The sequence below is a fragment of the Rhodofomes roseus genome (assembly GCF_022264815.1).
Source record: "Rhodofomes roseus strain CIRM-BRFM 1785 chromosome Unknown C8Q71scaffold_11, whole genome shotgun sequence".
Lineage (NCBI taxonomy): Eukaryota > Fungi > Basidiomycota > Agaricomycetes > Polyporales > Fomitopsidaceae > Rhodofomes > Rhodofomes roseus.
The window spans coordinates 422232-447364 of NW_025952967.1; the positions used below are offsets into that span (position 1 = coordinate 422232).

Here is a 25133-nt window from a genome sequence, read left to right on the forward strand (position 1 = left end):
CATATGGGGCTATCTGTCTAACATCATTGTACCTACAAACCTAGGTTATGATCGCGCCAAGGTCACCTACAGAGCGGACGTTGGCATGGCGGCGGGTATAAATGGCTTATCGAACTTGCGCTCCTCCTGGGCCTGAGGTCTTGACTGTCTTCTGCGTCGAACTGACCTCTAGTGAGTAGCAGTACTTCTCATGAGCACGCAGTCACTTGCGCCTCGGCCCGCGTCAGCTGTCTCCGTGCTGTCATCGCGATTCCGCGCACTTCAAGGAGCGCCGATACATTGCATACTGATTCTTAACGACCTACAGTGACTCATCGTTGGCGATGAATGCGCATCCGAGTCTAGCCATGGCGAACGCAACCGGCGCTGCACTCAGCTCTGCACATGTCGTACCAAGCAAACGATACAACCCGGAGTATCGCTGGGAAGTGATCGCAGCAGGCTGTACGTGGTACCATTCCCGGAAGGCAGTCCAGTCACGGTTAATCCAAGCACAGGGCGCAAACCGAGTACGACTGCGAGTCGCCAAGGCCTCCGGCAGCTCTCTCAGCAACTCAGCCAACGGATTCCGCTCGATGTCTACGAGCACATCATGGACCAGATGGACCAAATGGGGCTGTACCGTGCTGCGCTCGTCTGCCACGCCTGGTACCACCAGAGCATCCGCCTCCTCTACCGCACCGTCGAGATCCAGCAGCGCTCCGCGTTCAGCACCATCTCACGCACGAGTCCCGCCGCACGGGCCCGCCTCGTGACAAGCAGGGAGCTGCGCATAACACATCGCAGGGGTCCACCCTTCTGTCACGCAGTCCCGCTTACCCTCGGACGCGCGATGCCCGCAGTCGAGCGCCTCGCGTTCCACGCCTGCCTCCAGCCGCTCATGCACCCGACCTTCGCGCGCTACCTCTCGTCATTCAAAAGCGTAACGAGGCTCGAGATCGAAGGCTTCCGATTCTCGAGCGTCGCGGAGCTGCAGAGGGTGCTCTGCGCATTTCCGCGCCTCACCCACCTATGGCTTTCGCGCGGGGAGTTCGCGCGGAGTGCGGGTGCACAGGAGGAAGGGAAGGAGGGACAGTTCGTGCACGCGACTGGGCCACAGAGCCTACGGCTCCAGACACTAGCCATCGGCATGCAGCTGAGTGCTGCGGTGCTGGAGGCCCTAGTCGATTGGCTCATTGCATCTTCTGCGTACCGGACCATAGCGCATCTAGAGTTCTGGCGAGACTCGCTCGAAAGCATCGTTTCCGTCAACCGACTCCTGGAATTCATCGGCGGAGCGTTGCTTGACTTTCATGAACATCAGGGCCGCCTTGGTGGGTCGCTCTCTCGTATCCTGGGCTGTAAAATGACCATTGTTGATCCAGAGAAGCGTCAGCACGTCGATCTCCAGTTCAATTACCGTCTTCGCACTCTGGAGATGACCATGTCGAGGCGTCTAACGGAAACGATGGGTATCCAGTGGCCTGGCATCATGGAAGAGCTGCTCTCCGCGTCCGAAGCTTGGATGTAGAGCGAGTTCTGCTCCACATCGTTAGTAGAACGGCGGCGGCGGCGGGCCAGATGCTTCCGCTCGCTGCCTCTGGGAGCGGCCGACCTCCCCTCTATGACGCTCTCGAGCGCTCAAATTTCGATCTATTGCGGGAGGTACAGGCGACGGTGGAGCTAGACTCAACGGACTTATCATCTGATGAAGTAAACAAGATGGTTGCGGAGATGCACACGCGCAAGATCGTCCCATACATGCGCGTACTACTCGTGCCTTGGCACAAGCGGGGCATTCTCGCCGTTACGCCAATTTATTGGAACCTCTCGCCATCATACGGAGAGTTGGACCCCAGGTCGGCAGGCAGTACAATGTCTCCGAGTCTGTTCTTGTGCTGACTGCTGTTTCCTATCTAGTTCTGCGTCCGGGTTGTTGTACGCACATCAGATGGAGTTCTACCACCCCAAATACCTTCCAGTTGGACTGCTCGAACCGCCATATGATCCTGAATTTGCGTCAGGGTTATTGCACACGGATCAGAAAGAGCTCTACCATCCCCAGTATCTTCCACTCGGACTGCTCAAGCCGCCATAGCTATACAGTGCGATCCTAGAAAAGGAGAAGCCACCGAACGGTCCTGGTCAGGATGGTCTCAAATGTCTGGTACTTGTCTGGGAGGTCAGGGCCTGAAACGGAGCGACTGCAGAGTAGGATTTGATGGCACTCAAGAAGGTCCTCGTTGTTTGGCACAAAGCTCCGTAGTCCGTATATACGAGCCGAAACGTCCCTCATCAACACCGTGCTGCAGCGGGTCGAGCACGACATGCGAAACAGACGGTCACTCATCCACTGCAGAAGATACCAGTTAATGTTCAAGCTTGCAAGCCTCTGTTTCTGTTTCTTGTGAGCCGAGTTTCCTACGATCAGATGTACCTCCAAGGCCATGCAATAGATTCTGGATTGATATTCTTTCAGGGTCACTCACAGCGCCGCAGTGGTACGCGGACGGTCAGGCCGGTAAGGCTGAGACGTCTCGGCAAAACCGTTTGCGGGTGGACTACAGAGCTACTCCGTGCTTGCGTGCCTGATGAGCAGGTAGTTGGCGAGCTTCCAGTCATATACGACCTGAATTGGGCGGCCAGTGGTCTGTATGCAGAGGCGGCGAGTCAGTGACCACATTTACAGGCGGCCAGTCACTCACAACAGCTCGCCTAGGCCTCAACCGTTTTAGACCGGCGCCGAGACCACTGTGGCTGGGACTCATTGGCCGCCTTTGTTGACCGCGCACTGAAAGGACTTCACCGACATATTGATATCTCGCTTGGCCTAGTACGCAACTTGAAGCCGCGATAGTATAGTACTAGTAGTTGCGATCCTACAGTGGCAGCAGGTCGAGCATCAACGTCAGAAGCGGTGGGATATGTCTCTGCTTCTCATTTGATCAATGAGCATTGCTCATACAGACTTGTAAGTCGAATGTGTGTACATCATGTACATATGTTAAGCACGCATGATGTTGAGGGAGTGACCATGACCAATGTTCAATTCATCTCGCATAGACTACACCTGACGGGGGTAACGGACACAGTCTATCCGACAATTCTCAGTTCACAACCTGGTCACACAGAGGTTGAGTAAAAAACGTAGCATCCGTAGCCAGAAATTATTGATCAGACGAATGTGTGGTGGTACTTATACTCTCCTCCACCTCCTCCTTGAGCAATGAGCAGAGCAACTCGGCGGGCCGGGCCGCCGTGGGCCCGTGGCTTGATTTTTGATTAGCGACCTGTGATTGGCTGGCGCGATGGTCGCCGAAAATCTGAGCGTCGGCGCATGCTTTGGCAGCGCGCTCGGTCGGGTAACACTCAGCTCTCTTCAGTCTTCCTCCTACCCCTCACCTCACATCACCTTGCCGAGGACAATCTCGCAATATGTCCTCAGACAAAATCACCCGTATCGCCATCGTCGATTCCAACCGCTGTAAGCCCAAACGATGCGCGCAAGAATGCAAGAAGGTACGCCGAATCGTCCATCGCAGATCGAGGAGATGATTCAGGAGAGAATAGTCATGTCCAGTCGTCAAGATGGGTACGTTGATCCCCGGATAGGTTGCGATGGTCGTACTGACGCGGCGCAGGCAAGCTCTGTATAGAGGTCAAGCCGACAGACAAGATCGCTTTCATCTCCGAGTTCCTCTGTATAGGTTGCGGTATATGCGTTAAAAAGTGCGTACCAGAGCTCTCGCAGAACCTACCGCTGACCTACCCACCAGATGCCCCTTCGAAGCGATCGCCATTATCAACCTGCCCACAAATCTCGACTCGGAGGTCACCCACCGCTACACCGCCAACTCGTTCAAGCTGCACCGGCTGCCGACGCCGCGCCCGGGCCAGGTGCTCGGGCTCGTCGGCACGAACGGAATCGGGAAGAGCACCGCGCTCAAGATCCTCGCGGGCAAGCTCAAGCCCAACCTGGGCCGCTACGATGTGCGTCGAGCCAGCTGTCCGTGCACGCGCGCGCTGACCTCCCCGCAGGACCCGCCCGACTGGCAAGAGATCCTCAAGTACTTCCGCGGCTCGGAGCTACAGAACTACTTCACGAAGGTGCTCGAGGACAACCTGAAGGCGCTGATCAAGCCGCAGTACGTCGACCACATCCCGCGCGCCATCAAGGGCACGCTGTCGGTGTCGCAGATGCTCGACTCGAAGCTGGAGCGGGACAACAAGCAGAAGATGTGCGACGATCTGGAGCTGAACGACGTGCTGACGCGGGAGGTGTCGCAGCTGTCGGGTGGAGAGTTGCAGCGGTTCGCGATCGCGATGTCGTGTATCCAGCAGGCGGACGTGTGCGTGGTGCATTCTCTCATCCTCGACTCTAATCTTCCTGACACTCTCGCACAGGTACATGTTCGACGAGCCGTCGAGTTACCTGGATATCAGGCAGCGACTCAAGGCGGCCGAGGTGATCCGCGAGCTGCTCACGCCGGCCAACTACGTCGTCGCGGTCGAGCACGATCTGTCTGTCTTGGACTACCTCTCGGACTTTATCTGCTGTCTGTACGGCAAGCCGTCGATGTACGGTGTCGTGACAATGCCCTACTCCGTGCGCGAAGGTAAGTCGCGCGCCGCTTCACGCCCAGCGCGCGCTGAACCCCGGCAGGTATCAACATCTTCCTGGACGGCTTCATCCCGACGGAGAACCTGCGGTTCCGTGAGGAGTCGCTGTCGTTCAAGATGGTGGAGACGGCGGAGGAGTTGATCATCGACAAGACGCGGCAGTACTCGTACCCGTCGATGACGAAGACGCTGGGCGGGTTCAAGCTGACGGTCGAGGAGGGCTCGTTCACGGACTCGGAGATCATCGTGATGCTGGGCGAGAACGGGACAGGCAAGACGACGTTCGTGCGGCTGCTCGCGGGCGACACGCCCGACGAGGAGACGTTGAAGCAGTCGCTCAACGTGTCGCTCAAGCCGCAGACGATCGCGCCGAGCTTCCCCGGCACCGTCCGCATACTCCTCCTGAAGCGTATCAAGGCTGCGTTTATGCACCCGCAGTTCAACACCGACGTCATCAAGCCGATGAATCTGGACCCGATCTTGGACCAGGACGTGAAGACCCTTTCGGGTGGTGAGCTCCAGCGTGTCGCGATTGTCCTCGCGCTAGGCAAGCCGAACGTGTCGGTGTACCTCATCGATGAGCCGAGCTCGTAAGTCGTTCGACCTGCTGCTGTGTGGTGCGTGGGACCGATGTGTTTGGCGCAGGTTCTTGGACTCGGAGCAGCGTATCATTGCGAGCAAGGTCATCAAGCGGTTCATCCTCCATGCGAAGAAGACGGCGTTCATCATCGAGCACGACTTCATCATGGCCACCTACCTCGCGGACCGTGTGATCGTCTTCGAGGGCAAGCCAGCCATCGCAGCCACGGCCACCCCGTACGTGCCCCTCGCCTTCTCCTTTGCCTTCCATGATTGCTGATGACCTGTAATGCGCGTCACATGTAGACCGCAGTCACTGCTGACAGGCATGAACAGGTTCCTTGCATCGCTCGAGATCACGTTCCGTCGCGACCCGACTAACTTCCGGCCACGGGTGAACAAGATGCACAGTGTCAAGGACCGTGAGCAGAAAGGTATGCCTCGTCTATCTCACATTCGTCCTCTACAGTGCTCACGACTACCACCCTAGCTTCCGGTAACTACTTCTTCCTCGAGGAATAAGCTCCTCCCAGTGGGCGTTTACCATGCAGCTCGCGCGACGACTGGGGGAGGCGTGCGCGAAGCCGAGGGCGGGGACGAAGACGAAGACGAGGACAAGGACGAGGACGAAATCGCCATGGGTCTCCGAGGTGTAAAACAGCTATGTAGCGTAATGCACGCATTGTAGCAGTAGCTAAGCGTGGGGTGAGTGGACACTGGGAACTAGATGCTGATGTGATGGCGCTGTTGTTGTAGCAGCGTGTGGCGCCTTGGCCGTAGGCTGGGGCTGTGAATGGATATGTATAACACCTTAACACTATTTTTCCTGATGTTTGATTTTTGAAGGACCATCGACCTCGCGCACTGGTATCGCTTTCTCAAATCCATCGGGCAGTAGGTAATGTACAAGATAGATCCGCGCTGTGCTTTTCTTCCCTTCCACGATGTCTGCAAGCCCTCTTACTTGGCGTTCTCGCGGACGTCCCCGACTTTCTGTGCGGTCGGGTTCGCATCGACTTTCTCTGCACCGAGGGGATTAGTCCTGGGAAAACGTGATGGACACGGGAAGACGTACTGTCGTCAGCCCTCAGGTTGTTCTGCGCTGCTGCTTCCGGGGAAACTCCTGACTTTGGCCGCGAGTAGTAGAGCCCTGCTGCGCCAAGTGCGAGCGCGCCGGCGACAGCGAGCATCTACATGAGAACATGGCCTGGTTATCGCGACATTTGCGAGGATGTATGTGTCGGCGACGTACCATGCCCTTCTGTTGCGGTGGTGCGCGGTCCATGGTGAACGTGTGGATCGATGTCTTGCCAGTCGTTCAGGTTGTGGGGATGTCGAGGCCGGTGTATGTTGTTACGCGGAGGGTACTGGCGTGCCTTGTATGTGCGCCATGGTCGGGGTTGTCTGACGTTCGCCATGAAGTCATGCCATTCGGATATCGCATAGCGGTGGAAAGGGGCACCACCGGATCCGTGTCACCACGGTCCCCACCGCGTCGCGTGTGTCACGTGGGCGCGGGGCTCCAGAGTCGGCCAAGAGTCCGCGTCGACTTGGACAACGAACGACCGTTCAACGACGAACGTCGAACATGTTCTTGTCGTCTCGTATTTCACCGGCTGACGGGAAACTCAATGACTCTGATCTGGTCTCTCCTCTGATGGTGTGTGTATGAGCTACGCAAACATACGCGCCTCGTACGGTACCTGCAAACCACAACGTGTCAACTAACGGAGGTATGATTGGGATGTACGGTGGCGTAAATTGAGATGTCTACAAGCAGAGGTCCGTGGAGACGTTCGGAGAAGGACATTGATTCAATGGTGTGTGTCTCTTGTCAGGAGTAATATCACTTTGTGACTGACATGTCTTTCGGCCTTGAGCGAATAGCGCCATGACCAGGGTCGTCGCTCATTATATGTCAACTTCCAGGCGAGCGGAGGTCCTCTATATCCCGCACAAACCACACATGACCCGATTTCTCAACGCGTGTCGCCCGAATCCTCATTCCCTGTCCAATAGGCAACCAATGGGTCTCCTACGCTCATGCGGGATCAGTATATTTAGTGTCAGTGAGAATGCAGCTCGCACCTCTGACCTTCAACGTTCTTGTGCCCTGACTCTCCAGCACTGGTGACAATGTCGAGGCATCTGATGCTCTTCTGGTTCCTCTCCCTCGCGGCGACTGTACTTGCTGTAGCACCGTCTACCGCTGGCGCCCCAACGGCAACCACGCTGAATGGGACATACGTCGGCCGCTATGTTCCCGAATATGACCAAGACTTCTTCCTTGGCGTGCCCTTTGCTCAGCCGCCTGTCGGTCCTCTGCGATTTGCTAACCCTCAGTCACTGAACACGTCCTTCAGCGGGACTCGCGAGGCGACGGAATATAGCGTGGAGTGCGTAGGATACGGCGTGAGTGCTTCCTTTTGGATGGCACGCAAGATACTGATTGTGACTTTGTATAGAGTGACCAATGGGCCTTCAACGTAAGCGAAGACTGCCTCTACCTGAACGTTGTGCGCCCTGCGAACTATGCGGATTATGATGAACCGCTCCCAGTTGGCGTTTGGATTTACGTACGCCCCTGGTTTTCGAAATGATAAATGGCATCGGCTAAGTTCGCAGGGCGGCAGCTTCGTCGAGGGCGGCTCACCCGATCAGCGCTACAACCTCTCGTTCATCGTGCAGAACAGCGTCGATATAGGGAAGCCATTTGTCGGTGTTTCGTTCAACTATCGACTGTCGGCCTGGTATGTATTCGTGGAATACTCTCTGGACAGGTGCTGAACAAGACATGCAGGGGCTTCATGGCATCTGGCCAATTAGCCGGCGAGGGCAGCACGAACATGGGTCTCAGAGACCAGCGTCTCGCTCTGCATTGGATCCAGGAGAACATAGGTGCCTTCGGTGGTACGCCTGTCTATCCCACTGCCGAAGCGCTAAGCTAACCCAGCATTAGGCGATCCGTCGAAAGTCACAATATGGGGTAGGTGCCCCAGCAACGATGTGCTCCGAACGCGTATACTGACCCTCCACAGGCGAAAGTGCGGGCGGTATGTCAGTCGGGTTCCACCTCGTCGCCTACAACGGACGGGACGACGGGCTTTTCCGCGCGGGGATCATGGAGTCTGGCAACTCCATCCAATGGAACGGGATGTACACCGCGGATTACTTCGACGGCGAGTACCAGGCAATCATCGAAAACGTCGGGTGCACATCCGCTGCGGACGTGCTCGCGTGCCTCCGCGCGACGCCGTTCGACACGCTCAACGCCGCGGTGAACACGACGAACGCGGGCGTGTGGTTCCCGGTGATCGATGGGGACTTCATCACGAAGCTGGCGAGCTACCAGCTCGAGGCGGGCGAGTACGTGCATGTGCCGATCATCTGTGGGACGAATACGGACGAGGGGACGTCATTTGGCCCGATGGGCATCAACACGACCGCGCAGTTTCTGCAGGTGCTCGAAGGTGAGTGGTGCCCAGTTCTGCGACACGCTACTGGCAGCGTCGTCTGACAGTGATCATGCAGAGGGTGGGATTCATCCATATACACCCCTTGCCCCGGCTCTCGCACAGCAGATCATCAACGTATATCCTGACGATCCATGCGTCGGTATTCCGGAAGGCCTTGGGTGTACACGCCTCAATAATAGTTTCGGCCTCGAGTATGTCCGATCCTTCTCCGGCCGCCTATTGATTGAATGACACGCCCCCACCAGGTGGCGGCGCACCTCTGCATACGCAGGCGACGCGACCTTCATTGCCGGGCGGCGGTACCAATGCCAAATCTTCGCCGCCGGCGGAAACGCCACGTACTGCTACCGCTTCAACACGCTCCCGAACGGCGTCTCGATCGACTACGGCGTGACGCACTTCCAGGAGGTCGCCTTCGTCTTCGACAACACGGGCGGGTACGGGTACACCGTCTCGCCCGACCCCTTTGCGGGCGTGCCCGAGAGCTACTTCGCGCTCGCGAAGCTGATGAGCAGGTCGTGGGCGAGCTTCATACACGATCTGGACCCGAACAGCTGGAGGGAAAGCGGCCCGTATGCAGAGGCGGGGACGCCGCTGTGGCCGGCGTATGATGTGGACAATCCGCTGGATATCGTGTGGGACGCGAATGTGACGGGCCTTGCGTGGGTCGAGTCTGACACGTTCCGAGCCGAGGGGATCGACACCATTATATCGTTCAACCGTGCTTTCAGACGGTAACTCTGTGCTCGTGCATCGAATACGAATCACAGACGATGTTGGGTGGTCGATTGGGCCCGATACGAGCCGGTCCGCTGGGCGAGAAGGATTGTGCTTCCGGGGTGTTGTCTGATCTAGGAACTAGACAATTGAGTCTGCTTGGGGTCTACAGTCTGTCGAACGCATAGCGCTGGCTCAGAAGCCCCAATTGCCTGGACTTGCCCTTACTGCATTCGCCTTCGACCGTGACCACAGGGACCTCGACCACGACTTACGAGGTGCACAGGCAGACGACACCTGACTTTCGTTCCACAGTATTGCAACTACAACTCAAACCAAGCACAATCGTATACGTACGAGAAGAATCGGTCAGTATCAAAAATAGTAAGAAGCGACACCAAAGGCTTATCGTTTGCCACAATGGGAGCCTGCAACCAGCGATTCATTAATCTTGACAGGCTCCGAAGCCTCAAGGCCTCGATGAGGCTTGCATGAAGCAGCAGGCGATACGACGCAGTACAAATACTTGCATCCCGCCACTGGTATCGTCTGTCGCCCTCTTCATTGACCCTAGGACAGTGTCTGTACCGCGCATAAGCTCTCGCCGTGAGATCACTACGGAACCTACACAAGGTACTTGACATACAATCGCATCTTTGAGCTGATGCTGAAGCCTTGATCACGCAGATACGATGCCCATCCGACAGTGGACGAACCTAGCGATGGACGACGAGCGATACAAGCAGTTCGTCTGTCCCCGTCATCTTCCAATCACTTGTCCCAGCTATCGTTTGGACTTTCCTCCTGAGATCCTGATCGATATCTTCATTGGGATGGCGGCCGATTACTTGTTCTGCGTATTCTCTTCCGAGATGCAAGACGACGAGGACATCGAAGCGCGACTCGCCGCCAACCCTTTCCTCGCGTTCCTGCGCGTGTCACATCAGTTCAGAGAACTTGCAATCAAGGTTTCAGAGAGTTCGTTTGGTCTTCGTAGAAACGCGGATGGGAGGTATGTACTCGTAGTCAGTCGGTGGTGAGTGCTGACGCCGATCCCCGGCCGGCAGCCTGCCCCAGGATGCCTGGGACTGCTTGCGCTATGTCTTCAAACACACGCACCTGCTGCAGCGTAGCACCGAAGAAACAATCGAAGAACATAGAAAGCAAGGAAGTCGCTACGCGATTCCGGCCGTACTGAAGGGGCACTTAGATATCACAAAAGTGGCTTGTCTTGGCAAGGATAACCTACTCAGGAACGCATTCAAGTTGCTGAGTCCTCTGAATGCCAAGTCGGAGGCCAAGATGTCCGAACACTTGGGGTATAGTGCCAGTGTGATGTTCCGACCTGGGCATGCACAGCGGGTCATCGCAGGTGAGCGCTTTAGGATTACAAATCTCTATGCACATTCAAGTTATTGACCAATGTCCATACCAAGTGGTATGGTGCCTCCAGTTCTATATTTCGATGACCCCTCTGTCTCATATGGACCATGTTACCGCGGATCATGTGGGTATCATTACGTTCAATAATCAACGCTAATTCCGGAGGTTGACAATGCCTTTTTCAGGATCTAGCCGACATCGTTATGCGTGCCTCCTATGGCATATTCTACATGATGCACATAGAACAAGGTCCGGGGCCCAAGGCGCGATGGCTAGAGGGGGAGCAGTCACCGCCAGCGATTGATGTGCCGGTTCCTGAAACTGTCGGCGCAGACCTATTAAACGTATGTACCGGCACGTCGTGCTTGCGAGCGATCGTGGCACTCATCTGCCTCTTGCAGCGATACAGGTTCCTCTCCACTCTGTGGCGATTCCAGAAGTGCCCAGTCGTGGCTGCTGATCAGGGTTTGATGAAGATGTCGCAGACGCTGCTAGATCGCTGCCTCGCCATCACCTTACCGGCGGATCGACCATCGGCATGCAAGGCGTCGCGCCCTCGACGCGCATCATTCTCTACGGTTCAAGACATACGGGCAAGGCCGCGTCCCCCGCGTAAGCTTCCAGTTGTCAGTATACTAGCTTGTTCTCTGATTCTAGCCGCTGAGCAGTCCAGCCGCCCTGTCGGTGTGAGCATCGGTTGTGGATTGTGTGATAACGGCTAGAGAGAACATTGTACAGCATGCATAACGGTTTGGAGGTGATATGTACGATAAGGCCTCTGAGTATGAGTCGCACCGAAAACATCTGTAAATGACACGTCGAATTCGATATTCGCTTTGCGCATAGAAAACCACAGACCTTACGCCTCCTAGACCTATGGATCGGAAAGCCCAAATTGCTCATATGTCCTGTCAACCATCTCCCAAACATACGTTGCAGGCAGCAGCAAGCCGCGAACCCTGGGCTTCGCAAGGCTGTTGTACAACCGAGGAAGGGAGTTCTGCAAAACCCGCTTGAGCCCATCGTCGTCGATCAGCCTCCCGTGAGGATCCGCCGCCTGGATCCAAACGTCGTAGTATAAGTCTGGCGCGCGTACGCATCGAAGCGCCTTGTCGAGCTCGCCGAAAAGCGAGTCGAGGGCTGCCCAATCCACGTCGTCCAAATCCCGTATGCGTATGGCGAGCCACACCCATTCGATCGAGGGATTGATCGTTTGGCAGATAGCTTGCATTACCGCAATCGCCAGCGGTGTCCAATGAAGAGTCGCATCGATCTCTGCCACATTGCTGTTGCAAAATGGACGAGCTTCGAGCGAGCCGATTGCGAGTCTGTATGCGGTGTCCATGGGTAGTGCTTGTTCCCATAAGCGTCCTAGACAGTCCAGATGGCACCATTCATCCCAGGGGAGATCGTCCGGTAACGTAACGCCCGTGCAGGCAGCATGCTCGCGAGCATGATCACCCGACAAAAGATGCAACGTCAGAACATACCGGACTTCGAACAATCCCAGGACTCAAAGCTGTGCAACACGAGTTCTAGTCTCCGCATATTGGGGACGGTTTTGCGCAGGAGATCAAGGAGAGGAACAATGTCCAAGCTCCTCCAGACGATGGTCGCGTCCTTGACTACGCACACTGGTCGTTTTCCCAGCAGCCATTGCATGACAGGCCTCCAGGATATGAAAGGGTTGTTCTGCTTCTCGAACAGTTCCAGATACTCCAGTCGGAGCGGCAAGAGGCTGGATATCTGATCAGGAGTATGATTGAGGATGTTCCACTTGCAAAGAGCCACGCGGAGTGTGGTCACATCGCATACAGTGACCAGATTGAGGAGCTGCATGAGCTGCTTCGTATTGATCGTGTCGAGAGCATCGAGGCGGAGGGTCTGGAGCCCTCTGAAGTTAGAAGGATTACGTAGGATCATCCGCCCCTCAAGAGGCATATCTCCCCAACACGCGTCAAGATATTGGACCGTCCGGATATTCGTGGCAGGATCATGAGACACATCATGATCCGAGTCCGCGTCTACGACGTCCAAGTCGTGTGCTGTGATGTCTTCCGCGATGGAGGGACGTCGCTTGATAATCAAGGTGAGGTATAAGGATAAACTGAGAGGAAGACGGCACGCACATGGTTGTTCATAGTTGCGCTGATGTTGTCCATTGCTATGTCAGATAGAATGTTTGCCTTGATATGCGTGGATGGTCAAACGAAGAAACAGCCGCGATATGGAGTTGACTGACCGTAGAATTCCTATTGCTGCTGTCAATTTGCATCGAGCATGGCTTGATTTATATCGGGGCGTTGAGCGCCTGGGTGTCTGGACATCATGAACTTGGAGAGTACATACCTGGAGCGAGTTATCCAGAATTGTTCAATTGGTGGGCAGTGTGATGGTCCACATTGTCGTCTTGGTGACTGACGAACAACGGCAGCAACTGGACCAGATGTCCCTCCGCCGTGCTAGCCGCTACTGTTCGGTCCTGAGTTATGGCCCGTTCTTCAAGTTGAAGACAATAATCTTGTGCTCGATAGGGAGACGCTTCAATGGTATGTGACATCGCCTGAGGGCTGTGCATTTACGTACGCACCAGTGCGAAAAGGTTTCACGACTTACGTTGCTGGGCGAAGACGTCCACAAACCTCTGACGGGTTCGCCGATCAATGACCCCACACGTCCGTCTTTGTGCATAAAACAATACTGATCCTGTCGCGTACACGAGGGGAAGTTTGATGGCGTCAGGAACGTCTGTTAGCCTGTAGTGAGGACGCTCAGCGTTAGTATATTTGGTCCAGGATGTAGTCAAAATGACACACACACGTTGTCCCGGCACCGTCCTGTGCTTTGCGAGGTGGGCAAATGACATCTTCTGGCTACAAGAAGACAAAGCTGGCAGAAATGATGTTCAATCCTCTTGTTAGCCTGGTATCTCTCGTACAGGACGCACTGGCGGTATGCGGAGGTCTGTCACTGGCTAGCGCAGGCCCACCGTGACAGTGGTGGCAGTCGTTGATGATGTGACCTTCGATGTGACTCAATCTCTATTTGGGCAGCTATGTTCAAGTCGCTTACTGTAGTTTCCCAATCAACATGAGGGATAAATGGAGCAGTTTTCATCACACTCACTGCCATCGTCCCAGAGCGAATCGACCTAGTAGAGTGGCATTCTTGTCTTCAAATTGTCACCAATTATGTTGCCCGATGAGTCGAAGTCTGCGAATGGGTGATGTTGTGGAGAATGAGTTCCAGTCCTCAGATGATTGTTAGTACCAACCCGGTCCTTGTAGTAGGTGGATTCCCGTGAGTTTACCTGCTAGTAAGTATACGTGAGCCTGCCACTGGCATGACCGCCGCCTGCTAGGTTAACGCCGGTCTCAGGCTAGTCAACCACTCGAAGTCGGTATGACCGACACATCCGCTACAGGGGGTACTCGGATCCTGTCACGATGTACCCTTGCCGAGATACTCGACGAAGTGCGGTGGTGACTGACGTCGACGCGGCATTGCTACTTCCGCATTATGATATCTTTGCGCTCATCCAGAGCGCAAGCTGCTCCAGTGCCATAGGCATGTCTCTGTGTGTCAGATTCGAGCCTCAACCTGTGAAAAAAGTGTCATCGAGGAATTAGAATAGCAATGGTACAGCAAGTTCGCGGTGGTTGTGTCGAATTTCAATGTTGGGTCAATGTTTGAGAGCACGTGACCATGACCGTTCAAGTCGTTCGATCGAGGTTTGATCTAGTCTCCCGTAGGCAGACGGTAGACCACAAATACGACTTTTTCGGAGGGAAGGAGGACGGCCGTATTAAAGGTTTGATCTAAATTCTATGTAAACACCTCGATGAGAATCCGACGCGTTCATTCATGAATTTGCAATCACGCCACGGCGGCTTGTTCGGAATGACAATGTTCGAGCCAAGCATTTGTCTTCGTCGGCGGCGGTCGCGCTCCAGTTACGTCCAGTATACTGGAAGTTTCATCCGCGAAGTACAATGATCATCGCGGTGGTCGACAGATCAGGCTCCCCTGCCACTGTATATGAACTCAGGTAACTTCTATACTGGCCTGTGTGACTCGCGATCGCCGCCGAAAGACTGCAAATGCGTGCCAGTAGTGATGTACAAGACCCCTTCATAGGACCAGTACTGCTGGGATAGAACGCCGGCTACGGTAATCACATGAGGATGATATTCCACAGCATGCAGCTGTACCGTACCACACGATCCATACATGCATACCGTACAATACCAACACAATAGTTTCACATTGAGCATCCCAGTCCGCGATACATGGATTACGTACTATTTCCTCCATGCCATAGTGTTCTTCGTCAGGAAAGAAAACTTACCTGTGACCGAGTTCTCGCGAAGACACAGACCGACCGACCTACTCCGTGTCAGGTACTGGTGGCATCAGACCACACGAGCCATGCACCGATACCTTGGGCTTCACGCTACTCCGATAGATGCTAGGTAGCTTCCTCCTCACCATATCGTGTAGTTCCTCGTGTGAGTCCTTTTCGAATTCGATCCAGATTTGGACGCTATACTCGATAACATCGGAGACCTCGTGCCGCACGAAGGCCTTGTCGATGTCGCTGAATAGATCGTTTAGGAGGCTCCACTCCACGCGCTCGAAATCCCTGATCCTGAGCTCGATCCTGAGGCGCCTGGTCGCCGAGCAGATCAGCTGGCGCACGACCCGCAGGCCTGTGATCGCCAGAGCGGTCCAGTCGAGGAGGACTTCGATGTCCAGGAGTGTGCTGTTGAGGATGGGGTCATCACGGAGGGCCTGTTCCGCGTCCGCGTGTGCCTGCTCCATGGTCGGGCATTGCTTCAGCGCACGGGCGCGTGAAAGGCCGTAGGACCACTTCTGTCGGTTCACGATGTCGTCCGGCAAGCAGTACCAGCGGACAGCCCGATCCTCGCCACGGCGAGGGGGCTTCCTGGGCTCATCTCTGAGTCGTCTGATGTCCTCTTCGGGCGATGTCAGCGAATCGGTATCTATCTCACGAAGGGCACTCACCGTCCGTGAGGTCTGCATCTTCGCTCTCAAACGTGTGAAATATAGCGTGGAAACAACGCATCCCACACGCTGTCTTGCGGATTAAGTCGATCAGAGGTGTGATGTCCAAGCTCGACAAGACAACGTCTGCTTCTTTCACCGATAGCACCTCTCGCTTTCCGAGCAGCCACTGGACGACGGGCCGCCAAGAACAATTGTACTCGTCGGCCTCGGAGAGTTCGAGCCGCTTCAGCCTCAGCGGAAGACGACTAGCAACCTGCTTCCGATGGTGGTTGTTGACTTCCCAGAGACAGCGGCCGACGGTGAGCTGTATGACACGATGTGCGGTCACCAGCTCGAGGACCCGCATGAGTTGGCTCGTGGTGGCAAAGTTGACGTCCCATAGATGGAGCATGGTCAGGCCATTGAAGTACGCAGGGTTGCTGAGGACCGCCCGTGCCTCTATGTGCACGTCCGCCCACATCATGTGCTTCAGCTGCAAAGACTCCACTTTGTCTAGACGACACACGATCCTCGTGGCTTTCCGAATGAGCAGGTGCCTTGCCTCGCGTTCGTGCTCGTCGAGGGAGTAGACGTCCTCGGCATCAGGACCGTCCGAAGTGTTGACGTTCCCTCGTTCGTCAGAATCCTCGAAGTCTTCATCATGGCCTGAACCGTCACTGCCGTCACTGTCATCGTCCGGGTCCGGCCCATAGCCACAGGGAGGTTGGCCGTTGAAGGGGAAGCACGCGCACAGTGACAGCGCTTGAACATGCACTGGTCTATCACCTGCGGCACCAAATAGCTCCTGGTACACTTTGCGACACCCCGGATTCCGAAAGCCCCCGTCGAACATCAGTTCCACCACCTTATGAGGCTCTGCGTCCGATGTTGGGCTAGCAGCCGTCGGTGGGACGATTGGAGGCAAATTTGGGAGCCCTTCGTCGTCTGAGTGTTCCCAGATGTCTGCATCAACTAGCTTGCGGTCCGGGTCACCCAGGACGTCTGGGTCAACGGACACGTCATCCGCGAGCTGTGAATCGTGATCGCGAGGATCAACGGACGTCACGTCCGACTGTCCGTGTTGCGTGAGCACCGAATAGGAGAGTATCGCAGGACGTGAGAACATACGTTGTTGTCTTTATTAGCGCGTCCCATTCTGTCACTCGATTGGATGCTTGTCTGTAAGGTGAGAGGCGAATTAGGGTTATGTTGAGTCTGTGGCAGGAGATACTCACCAATACGTACTTGGATGAAACTTGCAACTCTCGCCATGGTCATCCGCGCTTTTATATCTTGCAGATAACAGCACCAGAGACAGCACCTTGAGAATGATCCTCAACGAGAGTGCACGGACTGCCCACTTAGTTACAATCATGCACAATCATGAAAACAACACCACCCTAAAGCCGACGAGCTCCGTTGTTTCCACCCAACGCTAGAACACAGCAGTTACATATTCAGGGGGCACGTATTGTCGTGCATATGCTGTGCAGAAGCCCACACACGTTGTTCAACGAAAGATTAGATGACGACGTATCGCTTGTCGAGCCATGCATGATGCAGCAGATATTCCCGTCGTTGTGAGGATGAGCTCGCCTCTTTTGACGGTACGATAAGGCCCAGACAAGAGAGCGAGTGTCTTCGCTGGTTTTGCGGTGCACAGTGCACACGATGGTGGACGATAGCATCGGAGAAGCTGTGATGTTGTCTCACAGCTGTCTCGAGTTGCGACCAGACGGTCCGCGCACCGGGACCTGTATATCAGTCGAGTCAGGAGCATAACTGAATGTGAAGAAACTGTCAACAACTGCCATACTGCCTTAGCAAGGCGTTCGGTGTATTGAGGAGCCTATGCCTCGCTGTCGGCAGTAACTTGCCGTCGGTGTTGCTCGAGTAGTAGTACCGCTCGCTCATATCGGAACAAGCGGCAATTGTTATGTTTGGGGCGTCGTCCGGTCGTTGATGGGGAGGGTCCTGGCCACCGGGTCGTCATTCCCAAGAACAGACTGGTATCATTTATGCAGGTTCGAGGCATGTGTACTGCATGTAGCATTGGGCTTGTGCATAACGCAACAAACACAAGGTGAACTCGTGGCCGTCTTGGACTACCGTCTTAGACCCGGGCAGACGTTCTCTTCGGGTGACTGTAGAATATGAAGGCGCCATATAGACATCGAGATGTACCTCAGGTACGAAACACCTGCCGAGATCTATAGTTTCTATAGTCGCGGCTATGTCAGTCTACTACATAGCGCTAGCGCTGCTCGCCGCACTGGCACACGGATACACTTCGACCACTTACGCAGACTGACCACCCGTTGCGGTCGAGGTCAGTTTACATCCCGTGTAATCTCCCGCGTTCATGTGCTGTGTTTCGGGGCCGTAGTCGGAGAAGGATGCACGTTGTACATATGCATGCTTGCTATAAGTGGCCTCAATGGCTCCCACCTGGCTGCCTGAGGCCGAGGTTCAAGTAGCAGTGCACGAAGTTCCCATCCGCTGCCGCTCTCGTGCCGACGACCGCCTTGGCGCCATCTACCATAGGGTCAGTGTTGCACAATGCGAGAGAGTGATGTGACGGAGCGCGATAAACAGTTGGACGCTGTTGAATCTGCCATTTTCTGGGCAGCTCGGCGCGCGGCACTGCGGAGACAGTATTTTCTCAGCCGTGCCGATGGGGGCGGGGTGCTCTCTCCATCTCCCCCCGCCTTTAAACCGACGCCTGGCCTTCATGCCCATCCCGCGCCTGGCACGATCCAAGACGACGACGACGACCCCCACCAGCTGAATGTTCCGCTTCCCAGGCCATGGACGGCCACTCTCACTCAACGTAAAGCCCGTTCTATCAGCCACCTTCCGCTTTCTTCTCCGCCTCGGCCGCGTGCCCTTCTTCCTCCCGCTCGTCACCTTCTACATCCTCTACCGCATCGCAGAGACTTCATGGTGTCGCCTCTATGACTGGGACGGGCTATGGCAGCCGGCGTTCCCATTTTCCTGGGTCGTGTGGGCCCTCTGTCTCGTCGTCGCACCATTAAATGCCGCGCTTTGGTTGGGAGGGCTGCTCGGATGGAGGGGCTTGTGTTGGACGGTGAGCTACATGCGTTCACGTCGGTCCGTCCATCTTGGCCAGAACGGCAGCCCAGTCCCCCGAACAAGCGAAGAGGAGTATATCCTCCTCTCCGATAGCGAATCCGGGCATCCAGGACACGAGCGGCAGCCGTCGAGTCCAACCCTTCCCTTCGGAAGACGCAGGACTGTCCGCATCTCAGTTATTTGGTGGTGGGCGGAGGTTGCAGTGCTTGTGGCCATTGCGCTGGCGGGAGCTTGGGAGGCTTTGCATTATGCTCACCCGAACGACGTTCGGTTTCGCAATGCGGTCGAGCACGCGCTACGAGATTCCCATCCGAGGCCTGAAGGTTACGGGAAAGGAGGTGAGTTACTCGTTCTACACACTCGTGTACCTTCCACCCATGCGGGATAGTTCATGTTGCGTTATATAGAGAAAATCTACATCGCCGCGGCGTTCTACAACAACCACATCGTGCTCCCGTACTGGACCAAGTCCATGCTGTCGACCATCTCCTACCTCGGGCCGGAGAACGTCTTCGTATCCATCGTCGAATCGCACTCGTCCGACAACACCCCCGAGCTCCTCCGCGAGTTCGACGCGTCCCTCGCGAAGATGCACGTCCCCCGGCGCATCCTCATACAAGACACGGCAATCGAGAAGCCGGAGGACCTCTCGTTCGACAACCGCATCGAGTTCCTGGCGGCGGTGCGCAATCGCGTCATGGAGCCTCTCGTGGATTACGGAGGGTACGATAAGGTTCTGTTCTCCAACGACGTATACATTGAGCCGGAGAGCATCGTGGAGCTGATTGAGACGGCGGGTGGGGAGTACGATTTCGCGTGCGCGATGGATTTCAACCACTATGGGTGCGTTCACGCGAATCTACTCAGTATATGCGCTTGGTGCTCACGATGTTCGCAGCGCGTATGATGCCTGGGTACTGCGCGACAGACTAGGACACCTCACTAGCACAATGTACGCTCGTTTCCCATGACCGTGTACGTTAACCGCACGCTAATCGTTCCCCAGCTGGCCCTACTTCATCGACAAACCGTCCATCGACCTCATGCGGCAAGACGCGCCCGTACCCGCATTCACGTGCTGGAACGGTATGGTCGTCTTCAACGCCGAGCCACTCCTCCCGATCCACCTCCGCCCAAACCGCACGCTCTCGTCTGACCCGCTCAGCACGCCGCTCCCGCGGACGCACCCGCTCGAGCGCGGGCCCTCGCCCGCACTCACGCCCGCGCTGCGCTTCCGCAAGTCCGACCGCGGCACGGGCGAGTGCTTCGAGAGCGAGTCGTTCAACCTCCCGTACGACTTCCGCCGCGTGTTCGGCCTCGACCGCGTCCTCGTCAACCCGCGCGTCGTCACGAGCTACGACTTCCGCTTCTACGTGTGGTTCAAGTGGGTGCTGAGCCACCGGCTCGTGCGCTGGTGGGTGCGCGACGTGTACGACGGGTGGGGCATGGAGCGCAGGAAGATGGTCGTCGGCCCTGAGGACCAGGTGTGGGTGTGGGACGGCGGGGACTGCCATCCGTGGTGGTAGGTGAGCGGTGTACGCTGTGTTGTTGGTGGGTTTCACCGGCTGTTATGGGTTGTATAGGCTAGAGCTCTTCGTACGTTCGGAACCATACCATTCCGTATATTGTTTTATTACTATGATTGCTTTGTGTGATAGTGAACAGAAGTAGTGTAGTTTGCATCTCGGAGCTGTCATGTATACACGGACCGTTGCTGTGAAGTACACGATACATCCTCAAATCTCTTAACGGAACTTGGCTTCGCCAAGATTAGCAGAGTTAGCAAAGTGTGCGACTCACTGCTTGGGCTCGTCACTCTGTGCTCGCGACGGTGAGAACAATAACGTGGGAACTTGAAAGCGACCGCTGATGTTGTGTGGGTCCCGGTGGGTCCTCCTTCCAGCTTACAACCATACCCTCATACCCAGGACGCCTCTTGGCCGAACTGTATCGATGTGTCTAAGTCTCGGTGGCACGGAGATCATTGTCTGCGTCGGGAACAGTACCAAGGTTGCGCTGCTGCATGGTTCTCCTGAATGAGGCGAAAATGGACATGGCGATGATGGGCATGTGCGTTCACTTATCTTCTGTGATCCAGTTCCGATGGCAGGCAATTGTTCGTACCGCTTGCTCGATTGCTATAGTATTTTGTCCTGACGAAGGTTCTTCTATGTAGTTGCTGCCTGTTGGCTACCACCCTCTGATGGAGGTAGCATGGGCTAGAGCGACGACCAACTCGCCAACGTGCTACGAGGCTCTCTTGACTCGTGTGACGACCTTGTGGAATGCGCATGTCTTCGATCACAATACGCGTTGCTGACAACCCTGAAGTCTTCCTTCTGCAAGTGCGACCGCAAAACAATAGCACTCGCTTACTGGCTCTCCGACCGCGCGCTGCTCACTTCAGGATCACTGTATGCACAACGGAGTCATTGTCTGCAGAGGCAGAGAACTGACCTGATGGAAGACGGCACTTGGACCTTCGCCACGTTGGTGCGCAACAACAACTGCACGAATCTCCGAGGAACGCGACGCGGTTCGGTGCACTGTATTGTCTTTGCTTTGGCGATTCCTATAGGTGACGAGATACAGGGCGTATTTAAGCATGACGCTGCGACAGACTGCGACCAATCCCCGCCGAACACTATCGGACCCTATACAACGCATAGACTGCTACTCCACTCACTCTCATCAATCTTCTTTACTGCCCTACAAAGCGACCCCCTCGTACGTCATACTTCTGGCATCCTATCAATCTGCTCGCTGACAGTCGGCGCATCTATCCCTAGTGCAGCCCTTGACCTCGCCATATTCCCGCCGCACTGCAAGATGCTCAGTCACATAAAGCAAGCTCTCAGGTGAGAACGGCTTCTAATACAGTGTCTAGATGCTCACATCGACGGACAATCTGAACCTCAGATCCGTCTCCCCCTTCCCTCTCTTCCGTGACAATGCCATTGCCAGTGACGGACCCCGGCGGTCCCCTTCTGTGCAGCGCTCTAGCCCGCCCTCAGCGGACGACGACGACGACGACGACATGCAAACCGACGATCAGTACGGCGAGGAACCCGATGTACAGATAGAGCAGCCAGACGAAGACGAAGACATGGACCCGCACTCGGACGGCAACGTCGCTGCCCGCTTCGGAGGCCACAATGACCCAGAACCGCCGCTCCGTGGGCGGACCATTCACCGCGAGCTAGCACGGCCGGATTCCCCGTCGTTAGAAGCAACGGCGCGGCGAGAGGGGCGCGGCGACGCCGCAAGGAGTGCCTCTTCCGACGATCGAATGTCCGTGAAATCCGCCTGTCCCTCTGGCATCGGCTATGACCCCGATAACGAGCTTTTTTACCGAGCGAATCCTCCAGTCTACTGGATGGAATCCAAGACGATCCCACAGCTCACGTTCAAACCGAATACCGACATCGACTCGCTCGTTGAGGAACGTTTCCCGCGTGGCTCGAAAAGGCTCTATGCCTCCAAGGTCCTCATTCGCGGCTGTCTGTCCACCGAGAGAGAGGAGGATGATAGGGATCAGCATACCGGTTGGTCACCCGAGTGCACCGTCGAGCACGCTTGGATCGAAAAGGCGGCTAGTCGCGTCTTCCCTCATGTGAGGGGTGTCGAGGAGCTGGAGCTGATTGACCTTGAATGGGGCGACGTCCCGTCACCGGCCAGGCTGGCGCTTCGATCCCAACCCTGCTTTACCGTCCTCAAGCGTCTCCACCTGGTCAAAATCGACTTCTGGAACAGCAATCAACTGTTGCTCCTCTTGTCCTCGCTCTGTAACCAGGATTTCCGGGAGCTTCGCGTTGCAGGCTGCCGTTGGAAGACCCTCAACCACACCCGCGATCAGATATCGGAAAGCTCCACCCTTTATATTCACCGCCTCCAGATCTATGAAGACGTTCAGCAATCGTCTCGTCCGCTTGTACACTGGTTGCTGGGCAAACGGGATGGCCTGAAGATCGAGGAAGCGGAGTTCATCCTGCAATCGTTGGACATCGCACCCATTCTGATGCTTCTTTTCTGCCTCCTATCGCATGTCCACAAGCTAGAGCTGCGCTTCCAAGGCATTGAGACATTTGCGAGCAGTGATGGTACGTTCAGTTACCTCTGGTCTCACAATGACGTCGCACTGACCCGTTCCAATCTCAGAACGTGAGCCTCGTCCGCCGGCTGCGCTGCCACCATGCCGATGCCCCCGAAACGAAGCCGAAGGAGTCGAAGTTGACCCATTCGACTTCCTAGGATTCACCGAGTCGAAGCCCTGTGATATGCTAGAGAAGCTCGCGTTTGGATCGACACATTACGGGAACCATGAAAACCTTGCTCGCAGCAGGGACTACTTCCCTGACGACAGACTGCCTGGAAGGCCCTGCAGTTTTGTTGCATGCGGACGGGAGGCCGCACAGCGCAGGCCGACCATCTCCCAGGTATATGATTGGCTCGCCAATCTCTGCCACCGCTCTCCAATGGGCAATCACCCTCGGGCGAAGAAGATCGTGCTCAGCGTTGATTGCATTGGCGACATCGCAACGCCGACCGCCGAGCTTCCGGCTATCGCTCTGGAAACACTCTGGATAGTCCTGAATGACTGCACCGAGAGGGTCGAACTTACGATCAGGTTCAGGGACATCGACACTGTTCACTGGGCTGCTCTCGATGCTTCCTTGAGGGACGCGTGCGCCGATCCTGATGTTCTGCACTGCCTGTACGGTCTCCACAGATTCGACTTCAACTTCGTCATGAAGGCTGATGCAGCGGCGGCGATTGACTTCGAAGGGCGACCTGATGCCTTGGAAGAGGCAATCTTTACCAGGCTCCCTGCCATCGAGAAACTCGACGAGGTGCTCGACTCGAAGCTCCTTTTCCAGGCGTCTCTTGGCGACGTTGGACCGATACGGAGGTGGGGTATCAAACGCACCGCAGAATTCGTCCCTGCTCCGCAACACCTTGTCGTCATACCTAGGTGAAATGCGGTGCCGGGAGGTTGATCGAGGGAGTCAAGAGGTGTAACTCGGCGAGTGCGACGAGAGGGACCTGGACTTCAGACAATACGGACATCATTGATTGTACGAACGCGCAATTTCATGTCGAATGCCCTGGGTAGTGCGATTTACCAGAAATCAGGAACGAAGGTTGTCCTCGCTGTGTACGTCTGCTGAGGATCCATTGGCAGATGCAGCCCGTGAATACTGCTGGAACGTCCGAGCCTGCTCAGGTTCGAACATCGTCAAAACGTCGAAGTTGAACGCGTATGCCTCAGTAACGGGCTCCGACTGGATATCACAGTACTACCGTGACGTGTGGACAAGTCGGGCCTAAACTCCGCTGGGAATAGAGATTGAGCCTAGCAATGTGCCCAACGGTCAAAGTATGCAGTGCATGACGACGTGGTAGCGTGCCCTCTCCATGTAGGTCTCATTGCAGGGCGCCGTCAGGATCTGTGGATTTCTCTCTGAGCATTCGACGACGGAATACTATTGGATGTGAATGTGGTTCACCGCGAGCATCTCGACCACGGCTTGTGGGACAACAGTGAGTACTAGTGAGTCCTCGGTCCCGCAACGTCGCACTGTCAAGCTCCGAAGATTTCTGCAGAGAGTGAGTTACTACGACACTGTGAGTTTGAAATAGATAATTACATCATGCTCAAATTGCAGGACCGGAATCAGTATGTTCTCCTTCGCCGTTGGGTTCAAGTTGGAGTTCCCGGCGCTTTGCTGGGCTCTCGCGGCGTCTCGCCTAAGCTCCTTTAAGTGTAGCAGCCTTCTGAGCTGCTGACCGCCGCTTCGGTCTTCGTTTGGTATGTGACTTGTATACTCCTGTTGCAACCATGCCTCGCGCTGACGATCCGTGCCCGTTGCAGGTCGACTATGACTCAATGAGTGTCACTGTGTCACGGTATGTCGCTGTTACTAGTAGACTGTATCTGAGGCTTAGAGATGCGGGATGGATCTCTAGAGCTCAGAATAAATTAAAATGCACTTAGGAGATTGTCTCATGTACTCACATGTCTAGTTCAGGACCATTCGAGGGAGGGAGGACATTGTTTTGCCCATGGAGACGTGCGGGTAACCGTGCACGCGCGCACGTGACCGTTGAGACGCGTCTGTGGCGCGAACGTTCCGTCACTTCCGTGCCACTTGTATACTACGCGGATTGGTCGCGGTTGATTTGCGCCACACGCACCGTTTCCCGCGTCTATCAGGGCGCTCAACCTCGCGCCCTGCCACCGGTGCGTTCATGTTTTGAACCTCCTTTGCCTAGCCCTCT

At 55.6% G+C, this 25133-nt stretch overlaps 8 protein-coding genes across 8 annotated transcripts; 5 read left to right on the top strand and 3 right to left on the bottom strand.

Moving 5' to 3' along the window:
• Positions 1-317: 317 nt before the first annotated feature.
• On the top strand, positions 318-2085 carry C8Q71DRAFT_69681 (uncharacterized protein). The gene is made up of 3 exons (XM_047919936.1): positions 318-1313; positions 1370-1838; positions 1900-2085. The coding sequence occupies exons 1-3, from the start codon at positions 593-595 to the stop codon at positions 2075-2077; spliced, it is 1368 nt and encodes a 455-aa protein (XP_047778454.1). The 5' UTR covers positions 318-592; the 3' UTR covers positions 2078-2085.
• Positions 2086-3549: 1464 nt separating this feature from the next.
• Positions 3550-3711, bottom strand: C8Q71DRAFT_708888 (uncharacterized protein; the record flags this gene model as incomplete). The annotated part of the gene is made up of 1 exon (XM_047920645.1): positions 3550-3711. A coding segment is annotated over one exon (162 nt), but the record flags the coding sequence as incomplete, so codon positions are not given.
• A 150-nt stretch (positions 3712-3861) lies between these two features.
• On the top strand, positions 3862-5700 carry C8Q71DRAFT_708362 (P-loop containing nucleoside triphosphate hydrolase protein; the record flags this gene model as incomplete). The annotated part of the gene is made up of 7 exons (XM_047920615.1): positions 3862-3969; positions 4018-4328; positions 4384-4595; positions 4643-5189; positions 5245-5415; positions 5485-5612; positions 5669-5700. Coding segments are annotated over 7 exons (1509 nt in total), but the record flags the coding sequence as incomplete, so codon positions are not given.
• A 1629-nt stretch (positions 5701-7329) lies between these two features.
• C8Q71DRAFT_708622 (Alpha/Beta hydrolase protein) lies at positions 7330-9392 on the top strand (the record flags this gene model as incomplete). The annotated part of the gene is made up of 8 exons (XM_047920633.1): positions 7330-7590; positions 7644-7754; positions 7804-7928; positions 7979-8088; positions 8138-8164; positions 8217-8648; positions 8710-8845; positions 8900-9392. The coding sequence occupies 8 exons, from the start codon at positions 7330-7332 to the stop codon at positions 9390-9392; spliced, it is 1695 nt and encodes a 564-aa protein (XP_047778457.1).
• A 2236-nt stretch (positions 9393-11628) lies between these two features.
• On the bottom strand, positions 11629-12916 carry C8Q71DRAFT_858179 (uncharacterized protein; the record flags this gene model as incomplete). The annotated part of the gene is made up of 3 exons (XM_047927490.1): positions 11629-12125; positions 12245-12830; positions 12884-12916. 3 exons carry the CDS (start codon positions 12914-12916, stop codon positions 11629-11631), a joined length of 1116 nt encoding a protein of 371 aa, XP_047778458.1.
• A 2004-nt stretch (positions 12917-14920) lies between these two features.
• Positions 14921-17145, bottom strand: C8Q71DRAFT_761054 (uncharacterized protein). Its single transcript, XM_047923851.1, has 4 exons — positions 17123-17145; positions 17007-17053; positions 15780-16791; positions 14921-15730 (listed from the first exon to the last, which is right to left on the bottom strand). The coding sequence occupies exons 2-4, from the start codon at positions 17037-17039 to the stop codon at positions 15141-15143; spliced, it is 1635 nt and encodes a 544-aa protein (XP_047778459.1). The 5' UTR covers positions 17040-17053; positions 17123-17145; the 3' UTR covers positions 14921-15140.
• Positions 17146-18064: 919 nt separating this feature from the next.
• Positions 18065-20636, top strand: C8Q71DRAFT_761060 (cryptococcal mannosyltransferase 1-domain-containing protein). The gene is made up of 4 exons (XM_047923852.1): positions 18065-19192; positions 19262-19697; positions 19753-19806; positions 19861-20636. The coding sequence occupies exons 1-4, from the start codon at positions 18550-18552 to the stop codon at positions 20378-20380; spliced, it is 1653 nt and encodes a 550-aa protein (XP_047778460.1). The 5' UTR covers positions 18065-18549; the 3' UTR covers positions 20381-20636.
• A 759-nt stretch (positions 20637-21395) lies between these two features.
• On the top strand, positions 21396-24038 carry C8Q71DRAFT_69913 (uncharacterized protein). Its single transcript, XM_047920054.1, has 4 exons — positions 21396-21581; positions 21649-21712; positions 21774-22954; positions 23013-24038. Exons 2-4 carry the CDS (start codon positions 21684-21686, stop codon positions 23828-23830), a joined length of 2028 nt encoding a protein of 675 aa, XP_047778461.1. The 5' UTR covers positions 21396-21581; positions 21649-21683; the 3' UTR covers positions 23831-24038.
• The last annotated feature ends 1095 nt before the right edge of the window (positions 24039-25133 follow it).